The sequence below is a fragment of the Spea bombifrons genome, chromosome 5, assembly GCF_027358695.1.
Source record: "Spea bombifrons isolate aSpeBom1 chromosome 5, aSpeBom1.2.pri, whole genome shotgun sequence".
NCBI classification, from domain to species: domain Eukaryota; kingdom Metazoa; phylum Chordata; class Amphibia; order Anura; family Pelobatidae; genus Spea; species Spea bombifrons.
The window spans coordinates 89,478,683-89,499,606 of NC_071091.1; the positions used below are offsets into that span (position 1 = coordinate 89,478,683).

The following is a 20,924-nucleotide window of genomic DNA, read 5'->3' on the forward strand; positions in this document are numbered from 1 at the left end:
GGTTTCGGTGAGCGTTAACCTACGTTACCGTGTTGTGTTTTTACAATCAAACTAAAATGCTGTCATTCTGTGCCCGGTTTCCCGTGTTTTGGGGGACAGGTCATTGGCGGTTGTGTTTTATGATTATTCTGAGCGCTGTGATATGGATGAACGCGCATTTCTTGCGGCCGAATTAAATACGATGGGACGATTCGGAAGTTTTCTTTTGTAAATCAGGGGTCAGCAGAAATTGTAGGGTTTGATTTCTTGTGTTTTTATTCGGATTTTGAGGTGGATGTGCATATTATCACATTCCTCCATCTGAAGAAGAGACCTCTGAGGTCCTGAAAGCTTATGTAACTTGGCGTCCTTTTCTGTGTTGGCTCAATAAAGTGGTTATTTGAACACCCGGTGTTCTGTCTGGATAATACTGCGATGTCTGGTAAGCGGTGACACGCAGTCTGCGGGATCGCGGGCTGTACTGCAGTGCTCGCTTTAACTTGGATTTAGTTAATGGACTAAGCAAAGTAATTCAATCTCCGCACGTAAAGCGATTTGCGCTCAGGACATGGGGTTACCGGGGTTTCCCGGCTGTGTGTTAGGGACGTTTCCCGGTAATGGACCGTACTAGATAGGGATGGATGGACCTGGCTCACCGCTCCGATGCGCGCTTTGCGTTATCTGTAAGATCGCCGCGTCCTGCACGGAAAGCTGGGGAGTTTTGGCCGGACACTGGAGGGTTAAGGTGTGAGCCTCCCCCTGGCCATGTGATATGTGCCCCGCCTACTCTGTGCGCTGGGTGTCCGGGCTGCACCGGGCGGGGCGTGTCATACCTCCCGGCCGGTCCCCGGGTATATAGCGCGCTTACGGGGCTCAACATGCAGTGTTCTGGCCGGTACGTTTCGAGGACTTTAGTAGACGTGAGCCAGCAGCCGACCAGCATTGCCCGTACGGAGCGCGGACGGACCCCCGTGTGAAGTTGCTGCTTTCTTTGCGGAGCGTGCCTGTTCGTGGATCGCCCGGCCGACACTGAGCTTTCGGAGGTTTTCGGAAGTTACGCGGGACATGGGGAGAGGTGCTGGGCAGCCCAAGCTTGCTTCCAGCCCACAGCTCCAGTAACTGTGCGCCTAGATCCCTTGCGCTCCCCCGGGAGAGTGAGAAGTGCTGATCTCCGGGGCCGTCCGTGACTCTCGTCGTACTAGCGCTGCGCTCCGCTCTGCAGGATGAATATAGTGGTGGAGTTTTTCGTGGTCACTTTTAAGGTGCTCTGGGCCTTCGTGGTGGCCGCTGCAAAGTGGCTGGTCCGCCCCAAGGAGAAGAGTGTGGCCGGCCAGGTGTGCCTGATCACCGGGGCTGGCAGCGGACTTGGTCGCCTCTTTGCGCTGGAGTTTGCCCGGCGCCGGGCTCAGTTGGTGCTTTGGGATATCAACACCCAGAGTAACGAGGAGACGGCGGACATGGTGCGGCAGATCTACCGGGAGCTGGAGGCTGAGGACGCCCTTCGAGGTGAGTGCAACCCCGGGCAGCCGGAGGTCACTGGGGTCAGACAGCTGTCCCATCCGCAGGTTAATAGTACCGACTCCCGAGGCGTTCCGCCGAGCCCGGTGTGTTGCGTAATGAGATCCCTTAAGCATAAACCGCTGTAACTATATAAAGCCCATCAGCCTGTCTGTAGCAGCACCGGAGGGCCAGCATCTGCCTTCCATCTCTTAAGGGTCTGATGTTTAACGGTAATGAGTGCAGGTTTTGGGGTGTATTTAGCCTGCACCCTATTCATTGTGGGATATCTCTTTGAATACTCCCACAGACCCCTAAAATATATGGGCTACCATATGGTATCTCCAGCCACCGCTAGGGGTGTACGATTGTTTATTTACCCATTGTACACTGCTATGGACTATGATGGTGCTATATAAAATAATCCTTGATGCCAGGGTAGTCTGGAGTCTGTTTCTTGGGGTTATGTGTTTTGGATCAGGTCCTCTGTTGTCTGCCGCACAATGTTTGCATGTAATATAGTTTTAGCGAGCTGCTGTTTCTGGGTTCTCCTACCTCTTGTCTAATTCCCTCTCCATCAATCTCTTCCCCTCTTCTTTGGAAGCAGCCAGCAGTTCGTTGGAGGAAGAAGTGCTGCCGTACTGCAACCCGCAGGTCTATACGTACACCTGCGATGTGGGGAAGCGGGAGAGCGTGTACACCACGGCCGAAAGGGTCCGCAGGGAAGTGGGGGACATCTTCCTGCTGCTCAATAACGCCGGAGTGGTTTCGGGACACCATCTGCTGGAGTGCCCTGATGAGCTGATCGAGAGGACCATGATGGTCAACTGCCATGCGCACTTTTGGGTAAGTGGCTGTTATCTTCTGACAAAATGTTCCTTTATTCATGTTTTGGAGGAAAATGCGAGATTACAAGTAATAGGAATTCTTAAATTCTACACGGTTAGGAACACTGATCAGGGAGTCCTGGCTGAGCCCTTCCTCAGGTGCTCTTCCTCCCGGCCCTACTCACCGGAGCGACTGCTAATTCAGAGAACCTGTGACATCGGGGTTCAAGCAATCTGTGAAATTTCAGTTTCTCAGTCATGTAGGGACAGGGACACAAGTCTGGCTTGCTTAACCTATCCCTCTGAAATGTGAATGAATGAATGCTCCTTCTCTTTACATTGGAATTGTTGCTTTATAATAAGATTCCACGTGCTGCAAACTGACCAGGAAATGTGCAAGAACGCATTTATATGCAAAATACCCATTTTCTAGCCTGGCTTGAGGCACAAATGACCTAGGCATTCAAAAACGCAATTATACAATTGCAGAGAAGATCCGAACTGACCTAATGCTCGTTACTGGTTAGTGTTTGTGAATAGTCTGCTTTATGGAACCCCTTACCTTAATGCCCCCTTTTTTAGAGTAGAGCACAAGGAGCTACATATCACATGATCGCGGTATAAAGCCTGCGTAGGTGGCGATGCAGCCATGCTTGCCTCTCAGACTAGCTTTAAAGCGGAGTATGTTTAGAACAGCAGGTGGCTTCTGAGATTAGAATTTCTGATATTCAGATCTCCTCTTGGCAGATGTATTTCCCGCATATAATTATCCATTTTTGATTTCTTATTGACGTGTGGAAACGGGCAGCATTGGTTCCTGTGTGTTCTTTAGATGTATGTAGATGCAATCTGTATGTTAAATGGCAATGAGCCCTTTACGTTCGGGGGGGGGGGCAGTGGCCCTCGACACATGCCATTTGCACTGAAATAGGGGAATTACTGGATGGTTGTGGGGGACATACGTTCTAAATTGCAGGTTATTTGGTTGCGTTTGCTCCAGCAATGGTTTGATGTCTCTACAGGCAATGCGTTGTCCAGTTTTCCAACTCCGAATATATATATATATATATATATATTTTTTTTTTTGGGGGGGGGGGGGTTTATTGCGCTCTGTCTTTACCTGGACTCTGTGTCTTTTTTTTAAAAAGTAATGGCCATTATACCATCCACTGGAAGGCTGTTCTAGGAATCCACTACCCTCTGAGATGCTAGCAAAGGTTTAAGAGGCCCTTAAAAAAAAAAAAAAAAAAAAAAAACGCAAGTCTCAAGGGCTGCCGGAGTCGTAATAGATGCTGTGTGTTAATTATTCTTCTAAGAACGCTGTTGAAAGGATAAGAAAATATTTTCTCTTGCATCGTCTAATGCTCGTTAATGAATGACGGGAGCGCTCCAGGTCGTTGGGAGCACGTGATGTGGCTTTCTTGAGAGATGTCAGAGGTTACTGTTGGTTGAATTACTCTTTATGTGAGCAGCGCCTGTACCAGAGTTGGCTCCAAGCCCAACCGTAATATGCAGTCCAGCAAAAAAGGAGATAAACTCTCCCAAAGAAACTCTTATCCCTCTCCTTCCCGCTGTCTCTGCTTGGAGGAACCGTCGCTGCTTGTGTTCATTAATTAAAACTATCGCTTGATTGGTCTGTCTTGACGACAAGTAGTAACCATCTCTGAGGTGTTTACCCCAGAAAGCCGTGAACGTTAAGTCTAACACTGGATGTATCGTAAAATACTTTTACTTTCATGGAGTTATCTTTCTCCATACAAACTCTGCCTGACGAGATCAACAAAAGGAGGGGAAATTATCCAAACCCACGAGAAATGGTAGTTAAGATACCTAATGTTGATATACTCTTAAGGCCAGTTTTCAAGTAGATTTGTATTGATTCACATTGAGTCCTGCTCCGACGAGGCCCTCTTGTGGGAAGATTCTAAAAACTTTCTAGTGTTTTGGAAAACCATTGGGGGGGGGGGGTGCTGAATCAGACTTCTTAGAAGCATCTGCTGTTCTAGGACAGCTAGAGTAGCAGTTTTCTGGAACTACATCATTTTAAAGCCTTTTTGGAGCATGTGGTTAGTCTACACGTAGTGAAGAAATTGGCATTGGAAGATGTTCATTCTTTGAGTGTCGCTCGGGCGTTGCGGCAGTGTTGCCCGTACATATCCAGAAAAGGCTCCCTTAGGTTATTCCCCCTAGATGTAGAGTTGTGTGGCTTTCACAACATGCATTGATAGTTCCAAGCAATGGAGTGCTGATGCGTTGAGGCTTATCTATTTACCCCATAGGAGCCCCGTCACACCGCGGGACACTTGTTTTAACCAAAGGCATGCGTAACGATCTGTCGGCTTCATGCACGTGAAAGTATATTTCAGTTACAATGCGAAATTCTTTAAGTAATTCTGACCTGGCAAGCGGATCTTGTTATACATCGAAGAAATGTCTTGTCAAAGTTACAAGACCTCAACATTAAAAGGGGGCACATTTTTTGGCAGGCAATGCCTTGGAAGTGTGAGTCACTGGTGTATAATTGATACTTTCCTCTGCGTTAGGCCTCTAACAGCAAACCATATGTCACAATAAGATTGGTCTTGAAGGATTTTATTTTCCCAAATGAGAGGAAATTGACGTAGATTTGTGAAATATAATGAACTTGCTCCGCTGGGCAGAGAACAGATGTCTACGAGCATCTCCCAATGTCCTGCAGCACCTCCTGTGACGAAAGCCATCTGCGGGACGGATGCAGCCAATTCCACTGGTAACAAACTGATTTCCCTCCTAGCAGCTGGGAGACGGGTGCACGGCTGCTTTATATCTAGCGGATAACAGACCTCCTCCTTAAACGCTTACGCAGGTATATGCAGGCCAATTTTATTCTTTCTTTAAGCCCTTCTTGCCAAACGCCACCAAATATGAAACCCGGATGCTTCCCCTAACTTTAAACTATGTATACTCTATGGGTGGCAACATATTCTAGGTGCCTCTGTAGGTTAAGTACATCTTAATTTGTGTTTGAGAAACTGCTGAAGTAGGAGAAAGCAACCATTCTCTGCCAGAACAGCTGTAATAGCGTGAACTAGTGTTAAACAATGCTTTCTCCGTTACAGTTTCTGCATATGCTGTTAGAACTGAGAGACTCTGCTCAGCCCTTGGCATCTTACTTATGCATAATTAGTGCTAAAAACACTGTCCGTGTGATCAATTACTCATTCTTTCGCAGTTAAATGTTTATCAGGCCTGTTTTATTATTGCATGTAATCATTCAGGTGCTGTGATTATAAGCCACTCACATGTGGCTACTTGGTGGAGTCTAAGTTTCTGCACAAGTGGATGGATAGTGTGATTGAATGAGCATTCCCTCACCATTTCATTTATTTTACCCATTTAGTGTTAGATGCGCTGGAAGCTTTACAAGGAATGAGCCAGGGTAAAAACACACAGAATCGACTAAACTCTCGACCTTTTCTTTTAATTTATTTTATTTATATATATATATATATATCTCTCCTCATTTATTTTAAATCTACAAAGGAGAATCCAGAAAGGGTCACTGTTATCTTTATCTGCATCATGGGAATCTAGGGGGTTAATCTGCAAAGAACCCCTAATGCTTATTCGTCTGGCTTTAAAAGTCGTTATCCTAAAATGTAATTAAGTTTTTGTGAGCAATAGGCAGTTCCTTATTTCCCGTTTCCCCCATTTGCTTTACTTTTTGCCTAATTTGTGTTGACACTGCAGCTGTGGAAGCCCTTTGTGCGGCTAAACCTTTCCTCCGTTTTTGTTTCATTAAAAACAGCGAGAGAAAAGCGCTAAAGAATTTGAGGAAGGGGTGGGAAAAAGTGGAATACTGTTAGAAGTTAATTTGCCATAAACAGGAACGTTGAGAACCAATTACTAAAGCTATGAAGTGACATGTAAACGCTTGTTTGGTTTCACACTTTTGTGTCTAATAAGTAATTACTGGTGTGTTTTGTAGATTAGACGTGGACAAGGCTGCCTTGATGTGCGTTGGGAATCTGGAGCCTCCGTGCTCCAGCTGTATGTACACATCCATGTACTAGCAGTAACACCCCAGGGGGACTTAATCAGTAGGGTGGCATTATGTAGATAGGACGGCTCCCGGTATAGGTCTAGTTTCACCCAAACTCATTGTTTGTAGAACTTTTTTTTTTTTAATGCACATGTGTGGTACAATTACCCCGCCAGCCCTGGTCCCTTCCAGGGGTCTAACATAGAGAATGATCTCCTGCCCATGGTTGGTTGAAACTCCTTTCATAATAATGTACATAGTGGGTACTCTAATATGCATTCCTCATTGGCGGGACTTTATTGGTTAGTCTTTTGTTTTAACCCCCCACCATATGATTTTAAAACTCCTCCAGTACAACACGAGTCTCAAACCCCCCCCCCATTCTGCTATGGTCTTGAGTTGGCAAGTATCATAAGAAAGCTGTGTTGGAACGAAGAAAATGGTGATCACAGAACTTTGGTCTTAAACAAACACAAGATGGTTCTCGGGAGTTTGTTGATTAAATTACAATGATTACTCTGTGCTCAGCAGTTGGCACTGACGGCGTTTGAAATTACGGCAGATTTGATTTCAGGGGACACAGTGATAATCCTGTTAGCCAGAAATTAAGTATGCATCGAAGAATTACTTAAAGTAGGGGGCTTCTGAAGACTACCTGACTTTCCTTGGCAGCATCGTGATTGCTCTATTTAAATACTTTAACAAATATTCAGAATGAGCTGAGAAACACATGTTAGACTTAAACAAAAATAAACCCTGGGGACAAAGTAAATCCTAAATCTAGAAATAAATATCAGCCAATGAGGACTGCACATCTTCAAATCAATGAAGATTAAGTATATCTGGAATCATGCAGCATAAATTCTTAGAACACTGAAGGGATTAAACGAAGCAAAGTGGATTTCGTTTGTGGGATTTGATTGCGGTAACGTTCTTTGTACCATATGCTGCAGTCCGGTAGATGCCAGAAAACTGGTTTAAGTGAAAACCCTATAGACTGTGTTGATTGGCATTGTCTTCTTAAATTACTATTGTTAATTGCTAAGCGGATCGGAAGTACTGATAGGAGTCTTTCAGCTTAATCCTCCTAGCTACCCATGACATTTAGATAACGGCACAGTGGAAGTATCCTTCAATAACCACGGCTTTTCTTCTAGACGACAAAGGCGTTCCTTCCTAAAATGATGGAAATGAATCACGGACATATTGTTACTGTTGCCAGTTCGCTGGGGTTGTTCAGCACTGCAGGAGTAGAGGTTTGTTCCTATTTTGTATTTTTATATATAAAATACCTTTTATTCTAAAAATCAAGTTACAATCTCAATGTATCTGCGCTGCAGCGTCCAAGAAAGCCAATGTCTACGTACAGTATGTAGGACAGGGCTAATGTTAACCGTATAACTCATTGAACAGGGGCGATTGAGACTTTACTGGTCCTAATGTATATTTTGTACTCCATTTATGAAAAGTGTATCTTACATTCCAATACTTTATCTTATCGCAGGATTACTGTGCCAGTAAATTTGGTGCTGTGGGATTCCATGAATCTCTTAGCCATGAACTAAAAGCTGCAGACAAAGATGGGATTAAAGCTACTCTGGTCTGTCCCTATCTGGTGGACACAGGCATGTTCCGCGGGTGCAGAATCCGGTGAGTTATTTTTTTAATTATTTTTTGTTTAATATTGTTTTTGCTCCTCCAAAATTCTGCCGTTACTAGTCTTGTACCCCATAGGCTCCCGTCCAGGTGCACCTCATTATACCATGCATGTTATGAAGTATCAAGACAGGCACCAAGCTGGAATGTGTAAATAAAACTCACTGAAACATTTATCTTTCAGGAAAGAAATTGAGCCATTCCTCCCACCCTTGAAAGCAGATTACTGTGTGAAGCAGGCTATGCGCGCAATCCTTACAGACCAGCCTATGATCTGTACTCCTCGTCTCATGTACATGGTCACATGCATGAAAAGGTAATTATGGGGGTTTCTTAGTTTTGTGCTAAATTCTTTTTGGTGTGTCCCAAATTTATATTAAAAAAAAAAAAAAAACCTTCATTGCTAGCATCATGTGTAAATATCGTGGATGCTGTCAGTTTTACCACAAACTGAGAAGAGCTGTTAAATACACGTTAATCCGATGTACAAAAGTGTCTGAAGGAACAGCCGCTGCATTGCTAAGCAGCGTTTTCTGGCTCTATCATAGTCTCCGGTGGTAACTGGAATTTGCACGTCTTGGAGCTACCGGTCAGCACACTGATCAATGGGTTATATAGTGGGCCATTGATCCTAAATGCTGCCAGCAATCCAAACCTGGTCAGATGGGTGGTGAGGACAAAGCATTTCTGGTGTGTTAGAGGAATTTCCGAGGTGTTGTCAGGAGGGTTGTGTTGCCTCAAGTGTAAGCCATGAATGAACATAAGGTTATGAGGCTAGCTTTAACCACGTGGGTATATATCATGTGATTTAAAAACTGTGATAGACATTGGACCTACCTCAATAGGGGGATTTTTAGCTTTGCTGTGCCTTCGTGTAAATGAATGCTGGTGGCAGTAGTCCTTGTGGGCAAATAGAAATCCTTATTTGCTGGGTACACTCAAAAGCCCTAATTAAGTGACTTAGTGTTGTAAGCCAATATATATTCTCTTCTCTCTCCCCGTTCCCATGTTGCTCGTATGTAACCGCTAATCTTTATTCTTTTCTTTCCAGCATTCTGCCTTTCGAAGCTGTGGTCTGCATGTACCGGTTTCTAGGAGCAGACAAGTGCATGTACCCATTCATTGCTCAAAGGAAACAAGCCACAAACAACAATGAAGCTAAAAATGGGATTTAACCTTTTGTGTACTTAGTGTAAGACCTATACATATATATATTTGTGTTTTTATTATTAGACTGCCATTTAATATACACAGTCCACAGATTGACTGAGATGGGAGAGGCACTTGTGCGTCGCTGCCGTGTATGACCAGTATTCCTGCAGCGTCAATATCTCCAACCTATGGCCTGGACTCTAAATTACGTTGAGCTTTCCGACCCCTGCCCTGTACGATACACTGTAAATTTGACTTGTTGTAATTGCAAAAATGTGACCGCTTTATTAAAGCATATCTAGCTAAAATGTAGCATTCAAGTTTTCTCTAATGATACTGTACAGACAGTAAACGGTTTCTCTTTGTTTGTGCACTGTTACACTAACATGTATTTAAATAAACCCTTATAAATGTTTTAATGGAAACTGGTTGTAATAGGACAGGTTTTTAAGCGTTTTGCGTTTGTTACGGCAAATGTATCTCTTTGCTGGTACTATGATGGGAAACAGACTTTTGTGATAGGTTATCTTATATTTATGCTTGTATATGCAAGCTGGAACAAAGATCTTCGCCAAGCGGTTAATGGCAAACTCCCACCTCCTTCTGTATACACAGGGGGTTCGTTAGTGGGTATCGCAGGAGGTTTAGAATGTGGATGCCTTCCACTATTGGATGCCTACGATCTATTTAAGAAGAAACCAGAATATCCGTGCCGTTAAACTACTTGTACATGTGAAATATGTAAGGGTGTAAAAAATGTTCCTTTCTTTAGTGTTTTAGTAAATAAAACCTTTTGGGGTTTTTTTTTTGTACAGAAAACATTTTACAATTGTGCCTTGGATTTGGTAACGGGATAGTTAGCAAGCATTGTAAAGTGAATTTCTACCTCTATCTAAATGTATACCATTTTCTTGTAAATTGCTATAAAACATGTTTTTGTTTGTTCCTGTTTCTTTGATGTTTTTGGCTATTAACCAGTGTCTGGTTTTTATTAAAGCAAATATTCATTGACTAAAATATTATTTGTTTGAAATGTGATGTTCTGCATGGGGAGATTGGAATATGTCAATAGTCTTTAACCCCCCCCCTCAAAAATGTACCCAACATATAAACTGGCCTTCTCTAATGTATTAAAGGGTCTGTATTTTATACTTTCCAAAGGCTAAACTTGGTGTGTTCCTGTCATCACGGACTTACACTTTTTGGGGTTTCCCACTTTCTTGAGTTCTGAGTTGGTTCCTGTCCCCTATGGAGTTATACTGTTCATCCATCTCTCTACAATCCACGCTGCTACAAAGATGTAGAGGTTAGGGCTTTAAGTAGTAGAAATAAAAAAAAAAAAACAAAAAAAAATATACCCTAAATATTCATTTAACAAATAAGTGATCACGCATATCCCAAACTGTGTGACTTGCACATCATGTTTTGTGCCGGTCTGGTTTATTACTTTGTGTTTACACGCTTACTTTCATTTATTGATCAGTAACTCCTGAGCCCTGAAGTGGTCCCTGGTGTCCAAGCATTATTACTATGACAACCCAGTCATAAGCAGTATACTAAAACCGAAGAAAATGGAGAACCTTTTAATGTGATTGACTACAAATCACTTATCAATTGTAATTAGGAGGTCTACAGTAATGATCCCTATGCCACGCGTGATCTTTAGGGAAGGTTTGTTTTCTGGCAACCGGTCTCAAATATCTTCTGTTTGTAGAATATTTGCCCTGCGCTTACAAGGAAAATATTAACACTAAACTTTGCCATAAATGTCACAGGTCTAAACATGCTCCAGAAGGCCATGCATGGGCCATGTCTTTTTTGCTTATGGGAAATATACAAATGCAAAGCTAACTTCTAATTTGATAACCTGCCCAAATGCTGAATAGAACCAGAATTATTTTTTTTTGTGTAAATCAAGGTTAACTTACAAAATATAACACTACGTAGAAACCGTATGGACACGATCGTCTTTGAGGATTCTGTTCTGACCTGACTGAGAAAGTCCTAAGAAAGTTTTGTCCTTATTTCACTGCAGGCCAAATAAAAATAATGAGCGGGAGTTAGGCCGACTGTGGATGCTTTAAAACCGTATTATTTCTCAGAGCAAAGGAAATTTTAGAGGACGTTTTAGCAAGTATGTTTCCTTTTCTGATGTTAAAAAACGAAGTGTTGGCTCTGTTTGAAAGGAAGCCCTGATCTGTTTTCACAGCGGTATAACTAAACTTTTGCCGTTTAAGCAGTCTGAGAAACATTGTCTAATGCTTTAGTAAAAAGAGGATGGAAAAAATATACTTTGTATATTTTATCATTGGCTTTAACTACACTCTGCAGTGGAGCCAGAGTACGTCCTATTGATACCCAACAATGGCTTACAGCATATGGAAAGGGAGAGGTCTCTCTGATGCTCCCGTATCCGGCCAAATCCCTGCTGATAGAGGATCTTGTTTATGAGAACTGTATCTCAGTCTCTTTATTTCTACAAATTGTATAACTGATTTCAATATATCCCGTTACGCTTGTTTTGAGAATCTTTTGTATCTATGGAACATCATTTGTGCCTTTTTTTTTTATTGAGAATAAAAAGGTTATGGTCTTCTAAAGAAATCCCCACCTGGAATTGAAAAGATCAAAGGACTGGAACAGAGAATGGCTGAAAGTCCGCCTATGTGTATCCATTCTTCAGCTTTCTCGATGAGACAAAAGACGGTGTGTGTGTGTGATGAGATGGCTGCCATTTCTCCTCAGCCATATTGCTACAAAGTACCTGTAACAATCAGTGTCTTCTTCTAAAGCAGTAGTCCATGGCATAACCAAAGTTCCTTGACAAACCTGCTTCTATACTCCAGTAAAGACAACCCTTCTCTTTTACATCGGATTAGCACAAAAAGCAATTAGAGTTGATCAGTCAATTCCCGAATCCTACTTTTTTATAATTCACTATACTTAGCAAAACGCTGTAATGGTGAATACACGTGTAGGTAGCACTGCCACGTAATGCTTTCTGCCCTAGCAGCAGGGTCCAGGAGGGAACCTGCCACCATCCACCAGTGGCAATACTAAGCCAGCTAAGATGCCAGCAAGACAAAAGTGGTGGTGAGGCGGCTGGAAAAAAATAAAAAGGAGTCCAGGGGTTGTTTTTTTTTTTACAGTTTTAGGTGATCATCTTATAAACAAACAGCTTATACCTTACCTTAGGAAATCTGTATATATTTTGGACAGCTTTTTCATAGATACCTAGTTTATGGCAAACTATAGTGGGAAAATTCAAACGCTACTATAGATGAGCTGGTTGCATGTTGGTACTTTTCAGTTTTTTTAGGCGGTGATTTTATTGTTTCATTTAACTATTTTTTATTGATAGTGAAGTTGTGAATCAATCAGTAAAGAGGAAGAGGTGGAGTCCAGGTCGGAAGGGCCCTTTCTAAACAATTTTGAACCAGTTCGAGAAGACAGGGACGCAGCCTCTAGAGGGCCGGGGAGACCCCTGTAGTTACTCCACTGACATAGTAATATAGTATTTAACGGACATATTTTAATCACATTATTAAAGAATACTGCACACCCTCTAACAGAAAATTATGTAATTACAGAACATTTACAAAACACATAATTCAGCCTCCCATAGAATTCAGATTATATAGAGGGAATCAAGGCAAATCTGATACACTGCACAGTATTAATTTTGGGTAAATCACACCCAAGTTCTTTTAGGCTTAACAATAAGAAACATGATGCATTCAAACTGCAGCCAAACTTCTCTTGGCAGCATCACGGCAGAAATTTGATCTCCCAATAAAACTTTACTCAAACAAATCTGTAAATATTCTCCATAGAAGGATTATTTTTTTTACAGGTAAACATTTACAACTGTTAATAGTTTGGTCATCAAGTTGAAAGATCAAACACTACGAAATTATAACTTTTTAGATGTTCCATTGGATTGAGATATGGGGACTTTGGAAGTCAAGTCAACAACTTGAACTCATTGTTGTGTTCTTTAAACCATGCCTAAACCATTTTTTGCTTTGAGGCAGGGTGCATTATTTTGCTAAAAGAGAGCAATGCCATCAGGAATACCATGTACATGAAACGGTCTACATGGTCTGCAACAATGCTTAGGTAGGTGGTAGGTGTCAAAGTAACATCCACATAAATGGCAGGACCCAAGGTTTCCCAGCAGATGTCTTCTTCCCACAGTGCATCCTGGCACCATGGGTTTTCCATGTGATTCATCAGACCAGGCCATCTTTTTCCATTGCTCCATGGTCCAGTTTTTATGCTCAGGTGTCCATTGTAGGCGTTTTCGGCTGTGCACAGGGGTCAGCATGGGCACCCTGACTAGTCTGCAGCTACACAGCCCAATACGCAACAAACTGCGATGCCCTGTGTCACACCTTTTTATCAGAACCAGCATTAACTTTTTCGGCAATTTGAGCTACATTAGCTTAACTGTTGGATTTGACCACATGGGCCAGCCTTCATCTCCAACATGCATCAATGAGCCTTGTCCGCCCATTACCCTGACGCCATTCACCGCTTTAACTCCCTTGGACCACTTTATCAGTGTTATTCACTTCACCTGTCAGTGGTTATAATGTTATGGCTGATCGGTGTATACATTCACTATGACAGTACACTACAGCTTCTCCAATCCACCCCACACCAGTAAATTTTCTGCACTAAAGTAAACTATTATTATTTTATTAATTAACTTGCAGTATTGTATATAAGCAATGATCACCAATCTCAGCCTCCGCTAAGCTAAGCTAACCGTCACTCACTCCAACTCGCACTCCAACTCGCATCAGTCTGTAATTAAAATGGCCACTGAAATGGGCAGATCTTTACACAGGAACAAAAGTTTAGGTAGGTCAAATTTTGTTAGGTCCGGATCTGTCTTACTTTCACAGCGCAGATCCACTGTACAACATCAGGAGAAAAAAGTATGTAAAACAAGCCCTATACACTTGTGGTTTAAGGATTTTGGTTGTTTCTGGTAGGAACTCTCTACAAAACCAGTAATTGCTGTTCCTTAAAAACTTCAGCAGAACCTGGAGGAGAACCACAAACAAAATATTTAACTGTGCAGCGTTCAAAGAACTTGAGCTGTTTTTCCTTTACCTATGTTAATTATTGTCAGTTCCTGCGGTGAACGTGGTGCATATTGGCAAAGACCAAAATGACTGAAAAAATGAACAAAAGCACCCAAAATACCAATAAACAAATCTATTCAGCTTCCACCATCAAGCAATATGTTTTCACGAAGAATAACAGATTTAAGTACACTCATATATAAAGGAAAACTTTAAGGAAATATGTTTTTTTGTTTTTTTTAACCAAAATGATCATTTAAGGACACCCCCTACATACAAATATAGCACATTAGGGACTATAGTTACAGACACGACAACGATAAAAAATAATCAAAACATCAAAAACCCCACTCAATATGTTAAAAAAAAAACAATTAAAATAAATAATGTCTACTCATTTTCGTGTGTGGAGAAATGTCCTTAATCTTAAGAACCCGGAAAGGATGTGTTTTGACAGCAAACTTCTGGATGCATGTTCCGAACCAGAAACGGTAAACTGTTTAATTTACACTTGTTAGCGAAAACTCATGGAAAGTTTGACTGTAGAGATTTATTTCTTAAATAAGTAAAAATACCTTTGAAGTTTCCGAGGATATTGATCTGGTGGAGTGATTTGGATTTTTATAGGTCCCTTGCTTGTCATTAATGAAAATATAATAATAAATAATTATTTAAAAAAATGCTTATTGAGAAGTCAGAAATTAGACCCATGATTACAGGCAATATATTTGCTAGCTTTAATGAATCATTCAAGTATGATATAACCCACTCTCTCCCCAAATTAGGGTGAACGTTGCAGCTTTACACCTGTTAAATTATTTTTCAGATTTCCAGGACCATGTCCTGCAATGTAGGTCAAATTTCAACACCATGTTAATAGGACAAAAACCTGAAAACTTCAGAGAACCTGACTGCTGAAACAAGAATGAGACAACAATGCTGCTAATACTAGTGAGATATAAATGAGGAAATTGCTAATGAATAGAAAATTTGGGACACACAACAGCACTCTCTAAAAGGAGACCTATGTTTCAAATATAAATGATAGTTATTATATACATTTAATTGTCCTATTCAGCCCCACTAGACAATGTATAGTAAGGGTGAGTATAGCTGACAGTGAGTGGACTCATTTTTTTTTGTTATTGAATCGCAGTTTCAGTGGGAAACCAAGGAGTATCCAAGCGTCTGATACTTGGTGCAATCACAAGCCACAACAGACCGGGTTATCTTCTTCCCAGCCCAACTCCTGCCAGAAAGGACAGCAAGAAGGGCAGGGTCTTCAGTAGCAGTATTCAGAGGGAGTGGAACATTTCTGCCCCCTCCAGCCAAAAGGGGGCTTGTATTCTCACTGATGACAGAGCCCAGGGCTTTACCAGCCTTCCTCCTAGGAGGAACAGGCTCAGAACTTATGGTTGTGGTCCTAACCTTCCACTCCCACCAAAAAGTCTTCTGGCACTTACCCTTGGCACGCCCACTATGATGGAAATGGTACAAAAACCAAAAATGTAACAAATACAAGATTCAGTTTTGATAAGTAAGTGAATTCCTGGATAAACACAGTAATTTGTGGAGCCTTGGCAGAAAATAGGCATGGAAGTATGTTGCTGTTAAGTTGGGGTGCTTGACATCCTGTCTTTCTCTGTGTCCCCCAATTGCTGAATGAGAGTGCATATTATACCTAAGTACAAATTCATTTTTGTTACATGATCGCTCTATGAGAGCAATTGCCTTTCATTAAGCCTTTCAACTTGAGGGGTAAACACTTCTGTCCTCAGTAGCCACAGTACAGGCTGGAAGGCAAAGTCACAATCAACGTTGTGCTTCTATGGAGAACCTGCATTGAAATAATTAAAAAAATAATAAAAATAAATCATCACCAGCACTGACTTCAGGTCGCTCTGAACTAGATGACCATCTAGGTCATAAGATAAAAAAATAAATACATGGTGCATACACATTATTAATAAAAAAAAATTAGCTTTTTATTATTATTATTACATTTTCATTACATAACTAATTACTGAATACTGATTAGTGACATTTTTGGTCCTTGATTATTGATGGGAGCGGGCTGAACCTGTCACAGATAGTGGTCTGATGTTTTATTCTACAAAATGTCTTTTATTTTCAACAGCTTTCAATCTAATACATCTGATTAATGACTGACCCTTTATGTCACTAATCATTGATCAGTCTCGCCAGTCATCAGTCAGTGACCTCATCTGATGGGTGCATATTATTCACAATTATTTCATTTTGTCCCCAAAAAAGTGAGTGCAAAGTTACACCTGAATACCGTATTCTACACAGATGGGTGTTATACCCAACATTTTATATTATCTCTGCCATCTGGGAATTATATACCTTTACTTGGTATGCATTCACTTGCACCCATTTGCAACTCTCAGCAAATATATGTATTGAATTATGTTAAAATATTTTCACGATCTTTCATTTACACTCATATAAATTTTTACGCAGTGAAGTATCATCAGATATGTTAGAATCTACCTTGGAAAGGCAAGTCTGTGTTACTTAATATATCAAAAATTCTTGAATAAGGACCAAAAATATTATTTCACGTGGGACTCACAATGTAATCTCCCGCCCAGGAAATTCTTTAACTAAGCAGACTAGAGGATTAGCAAAGCTAAGCAGGGAGAAAGGCACTAACAGCACAGCATAAGCCAGAGGGAAAATAGAGAGCATGAACCAAATCTGCAAGCGGAGTGCCATTTCCCCAGATATTACATCTGCAAATATTCTGGGATACAATACAATACAGCCTCAAATATAGTCTTGTATACATACTTCAAAACCAAAACACACACGTTCATAAAGTATCTGAAAAAGGGTAAGATTGCATTATACTATATAACCATTATATCTGATCAAAATAGCACTAGGTAGTTCAGAAATTAAAAGCAACAGTAGCTGATACAATCACACTTAATACTAAAGATTATTTAAGGGATGGATTAATGGATGCATGTGCGTGTTTCAAATACGGAAAAATTAAATGATAAAACATTGACCTGCGGCAGAAACAAGAGCTCTGCTGCTGCCCTCCTCCTCCGTGGAGGACTAGCAATATGGGGTATGAAATGTTGGGTGCAATTAGCTAGAGTTACTTTGCTCAACATGTATTTCCCCAATCATACCGGCTTTGTCAGGGGTTACTAGCAAGTACTATTTTTCTTAAGCAGGACCGCCATTACCGCAGAGCAAAAAATGGACACCTGCCCAACGCTCAAACATCCACAGGGTCTACACAGAGCAGAGTATGAAAGGGAATTAAAGTGTTGGTCTAGTTGATTAGACTAAACTACCATAGCTGGAATGCATATAAATAACAATCAGAATAAAAGTGCTTGAAAACATTATCATTATGCAAAAACCAGATTTTTTTTTTATTATATTTTTGAAAAGTCATTTAATGCTAGTAATAAAAAATGAGTTTTCTTTTAAGTTTTGATGGACTTCAGTGGAGAATCCTTTCTGGAACTGAACTTAAAGGAACAAAGTCCATTGAGTTTCCCAAGTTTAGCTATCAAAACTTCAGCATTTATTCCACTAAACACTTTAGAGACATTTTCATCTCAGCTGTCCTCCGGAGAAACAGACTCATGGTCACACATCCGGTATTTTAGGAATTCTCTACTGGTCTTCTAGTGTCAATGTGTCAGTTATAATACCATTTTATACCAGTTATAATACCATTTATAGCCCAAGACGGTATTTTGCTCTTGGAAGATTCTCAGTACTATTCTTTTTCAGCAAAATATCATACATTTTTTGCAGTTTCTTAGTAGTTGCGTTTATGACATATTTTCTAAGAAATTCTTCACATCTTAGTTCTTATAACCACAGTTGATCTATTTCTGCAGTACTTTGTTCTCGGTTTATGAGCTTCAATCCAGAAGCATTTGGAGTCCAGACTTTTAAAATACTTCCTTGTACGTTGTTTTAATTATCACCATACAAGCTTTTAGGGTTGTAACTTTCTTAATCTGTGAAAACAAAAATTGGTTTCCTGTATTAAAGGGCATACATTATGTGAAAAAAATCACTATCTGTGGTTATTTAGTTAATGGTTAAACATAAATTAATGTATTGAAAGACAATCTCTTAGGACATACCTTAGGGCCCATTGAAGCTGTCCCCTGGCCCCCCTAACAACCACTATAGCTCTTCACAAAGGCTTAATCTCTTATGACTGCCACATCATCGTAGACGCGAGAGAGGACTCGCCTTGGGCGCAGACAGAGGGGGCGCACAGTCGCCCGAGCAGGACTGGATGGGGAGATCACGGAACACACGTTTAACCCAGGGCCAGGCCAGTATTATTATTGTTTTAAAAATGATAATGTCCTTAGCTGAGTCTAGCAGCTGTGAAACTGTCCTCCATGAAATATCTCCAGGCCTATTCCTGGTTAAAATGAGTGTATGTGTGTGTCGCTGTATGCAGCATTTGGGCACAAGAGAATATTGCCGGAGATCCACTTGGTCTAGGGCTGGCCCTGGGCATCACTAATAAAAAGCTCCATGCGTTAAATCTAGGGGCAGGTGGGGTAAGTCAATGATGTGTGTTTGAATGTGTCTTGGTATGATAGCGTATGTTTGTGGGTATGTTATTGTGCACATCTGTTTTTATGGGTATGTTCCCAGGTGTGTGATTGTGGGCATCTTTCTAGGTATATTAGTGTGGGAATGTTTTTGGGTATAATATCTTGTGTATGTTATTGTGTGCTTGTCTGTGTATGTATGTCATTTAAGTGTTTAAATGTGTGAATATGTTCCTGTGTGCATGGGTGTGTGTGACCAGATGTTTGACGTGTCAGGAGTCTTAAACGATTCCTTCAATACATCATAGTAGTCTCTGTGGCCGTGTCTGTGGGGTCCTTCCGTGTTTGTAAGCTGATGCTGCATAACTGTGCTACGCACACCTTGTGAACAGCCTTTCTCCTGTTCCTCCAATCAGGGGAGACGGTAGCTCAGAGGCTTCGGCCTTTTGAGGACCTGCTTTCTACGCCCCTTCAGAAGAACAAAAATAAAGAAATTAGAAAGTAATCAGAGAAGGGACATCATTGGGAAGAGGTCAGCAGTGATCAGCAGCGAAGGTAGGCGGGCATTAATAAAGATAGTGATGGCACTTCCTCCGATGACACAGCAAAGCTGTCTGGAGACAAACATGGTACAGAGACAAGCTTTTTTATGGGCACAGATGGCACATACAAGCTGTTTGGGGCACTGATGAGATGGTTGAAAACACAGGCGTCGTGGGAGACTGGCAACACCTCACCCATTTGATCAGTAGAGCATTTGTGAGCTGAAGGGGACATACCAAGACGTTTTGGACAATGCTAGTTTGAGGAAGGACCTTTTCTACTCTAGCATATATATATATGCCCCAGCTCACAAAACAAGGGCCATAAAGGCATGGTTGAAAAAAATCACCACAGAAACGCTCCAAAATCATGTGGAAAGCCTTCCCTGAAGGGTGGAAGCTGTTATAGCTGCCAAGGGGAGGATCAGCTACACATTAATGCCTATGTATTTAGAATGCAATGCCATAAAAGTCCCTGTTGGTGTAATGGTCAGGTGTCCATATAGTGTTCTCATAAGATAACCCTCATTGCTCGCTTAAAATGTGAAAGTTATAAATCGTTATTTACCCAACATTATTGCAGTCATAATCATTTGTCTTTCTTTTTTCTCAAACATGGTTATGTCTCTGGGGAATGAATTACCATGAAAAACATTTTAATTCTTCAACTTAAAGTTTGCATGAAATCTTAATAAATAGAGATTAATACTGAGAGCACTTTATTTTTGTGTAAATTTGAATGTTTTCAATACCTTCCGTTATTTTGTTAGTTGCTCATGCACATGCTCAAGTTACATATCTTTATAAATCTGTTCTAATATTATTAATGTCCTTATTTTGTATCTACTTTCCTCAAAATAACCTACGTAAAAATAATGGGGGGGGGGCAATTTTCTGTTCCTGCCTCAGGCGCAAAAAGAGCTAGCTACGGCTCTGATGTAGAGCACCATAATATGACATCATACCCCTCATAGCCAGCAGCTATTAAAAGAGAGTTCTGTGACTCTATACTGCCCTCAGGTACCAGAGGGGGTCTCATGGGGAAAAAGCTGCCCTAGGCCAATAACATTTAAAAACTGTCCTGCTCAAAGACATTCTATACACCAGCACATAGTTCATATACCCCAGTATTCCTCTTTCTATTTAAAAAAATAATAATTTACCAGTTCATCAGCTTTTTTTCTGTTCAGATTTGATCATAATCAGTTTATGACAACACTTGTTGTGGAACCATTATCTATAAAAAACAATATGTTTTGAAAATATTTTCGTATGTGCCTGAAGCAAGAATAATTGTGGATTTAAATAAAATACCAACAACAATGCTTACAAAAGCCAGACACTGGGCAGAAATGGTACTTACGAAGACTTTAATTTAGATAATAATGAATCATCTGTCTGAAGATCAGCTTCCCAGCTTGCCTTTCTATTAAGTCTGCCTTTCCAAAATATATCACTCTATATTTTTCCCTTTTATTGTTTTATTATTAATTGTATTTGGCCCAGCGACAAAATGTTGCCTTTAGAAACTTATTAACAACTCATTCATTGTAATATATATTTATGTGGTAACGTTTCTGGCATATTTA

At 40.9% G+C, this 20,924-nt stretch overlaps 1 protein-coding gene across 1 annotated transcript; it reads left to right on the top strand.

Annotated features, from left to right (window-relative positions):
- Positions 1 to 783: 783 nt before the first annotated feature.
- Positions 784 to 10,149, top strand: RDH10 (retinol dehydrogenase 10). The gene is made up of 6 exons (XM_053468216.1): positions 784 to 1,485; positions 2,084 to 2,322; positions 7,482 to 7,580; positions 7,829 to 7,974; positions 8,165 to 8,296; positions 9,032 to 10,149. Exons 1-6 carry the CDS (start codon positions 1,203 to 1,205, stop codon positions 9,153 to 9,155), a joined length of 1,023 nt encoding a protein of 340 aa, XP_053324191.1. The 5' UTR covers positions 784 to 1,202; the 3' UTR covers positions 9,156 to 10,149.
- Positions 10,150 to 20,924: the final 10,775 nt, after the last annotated feature.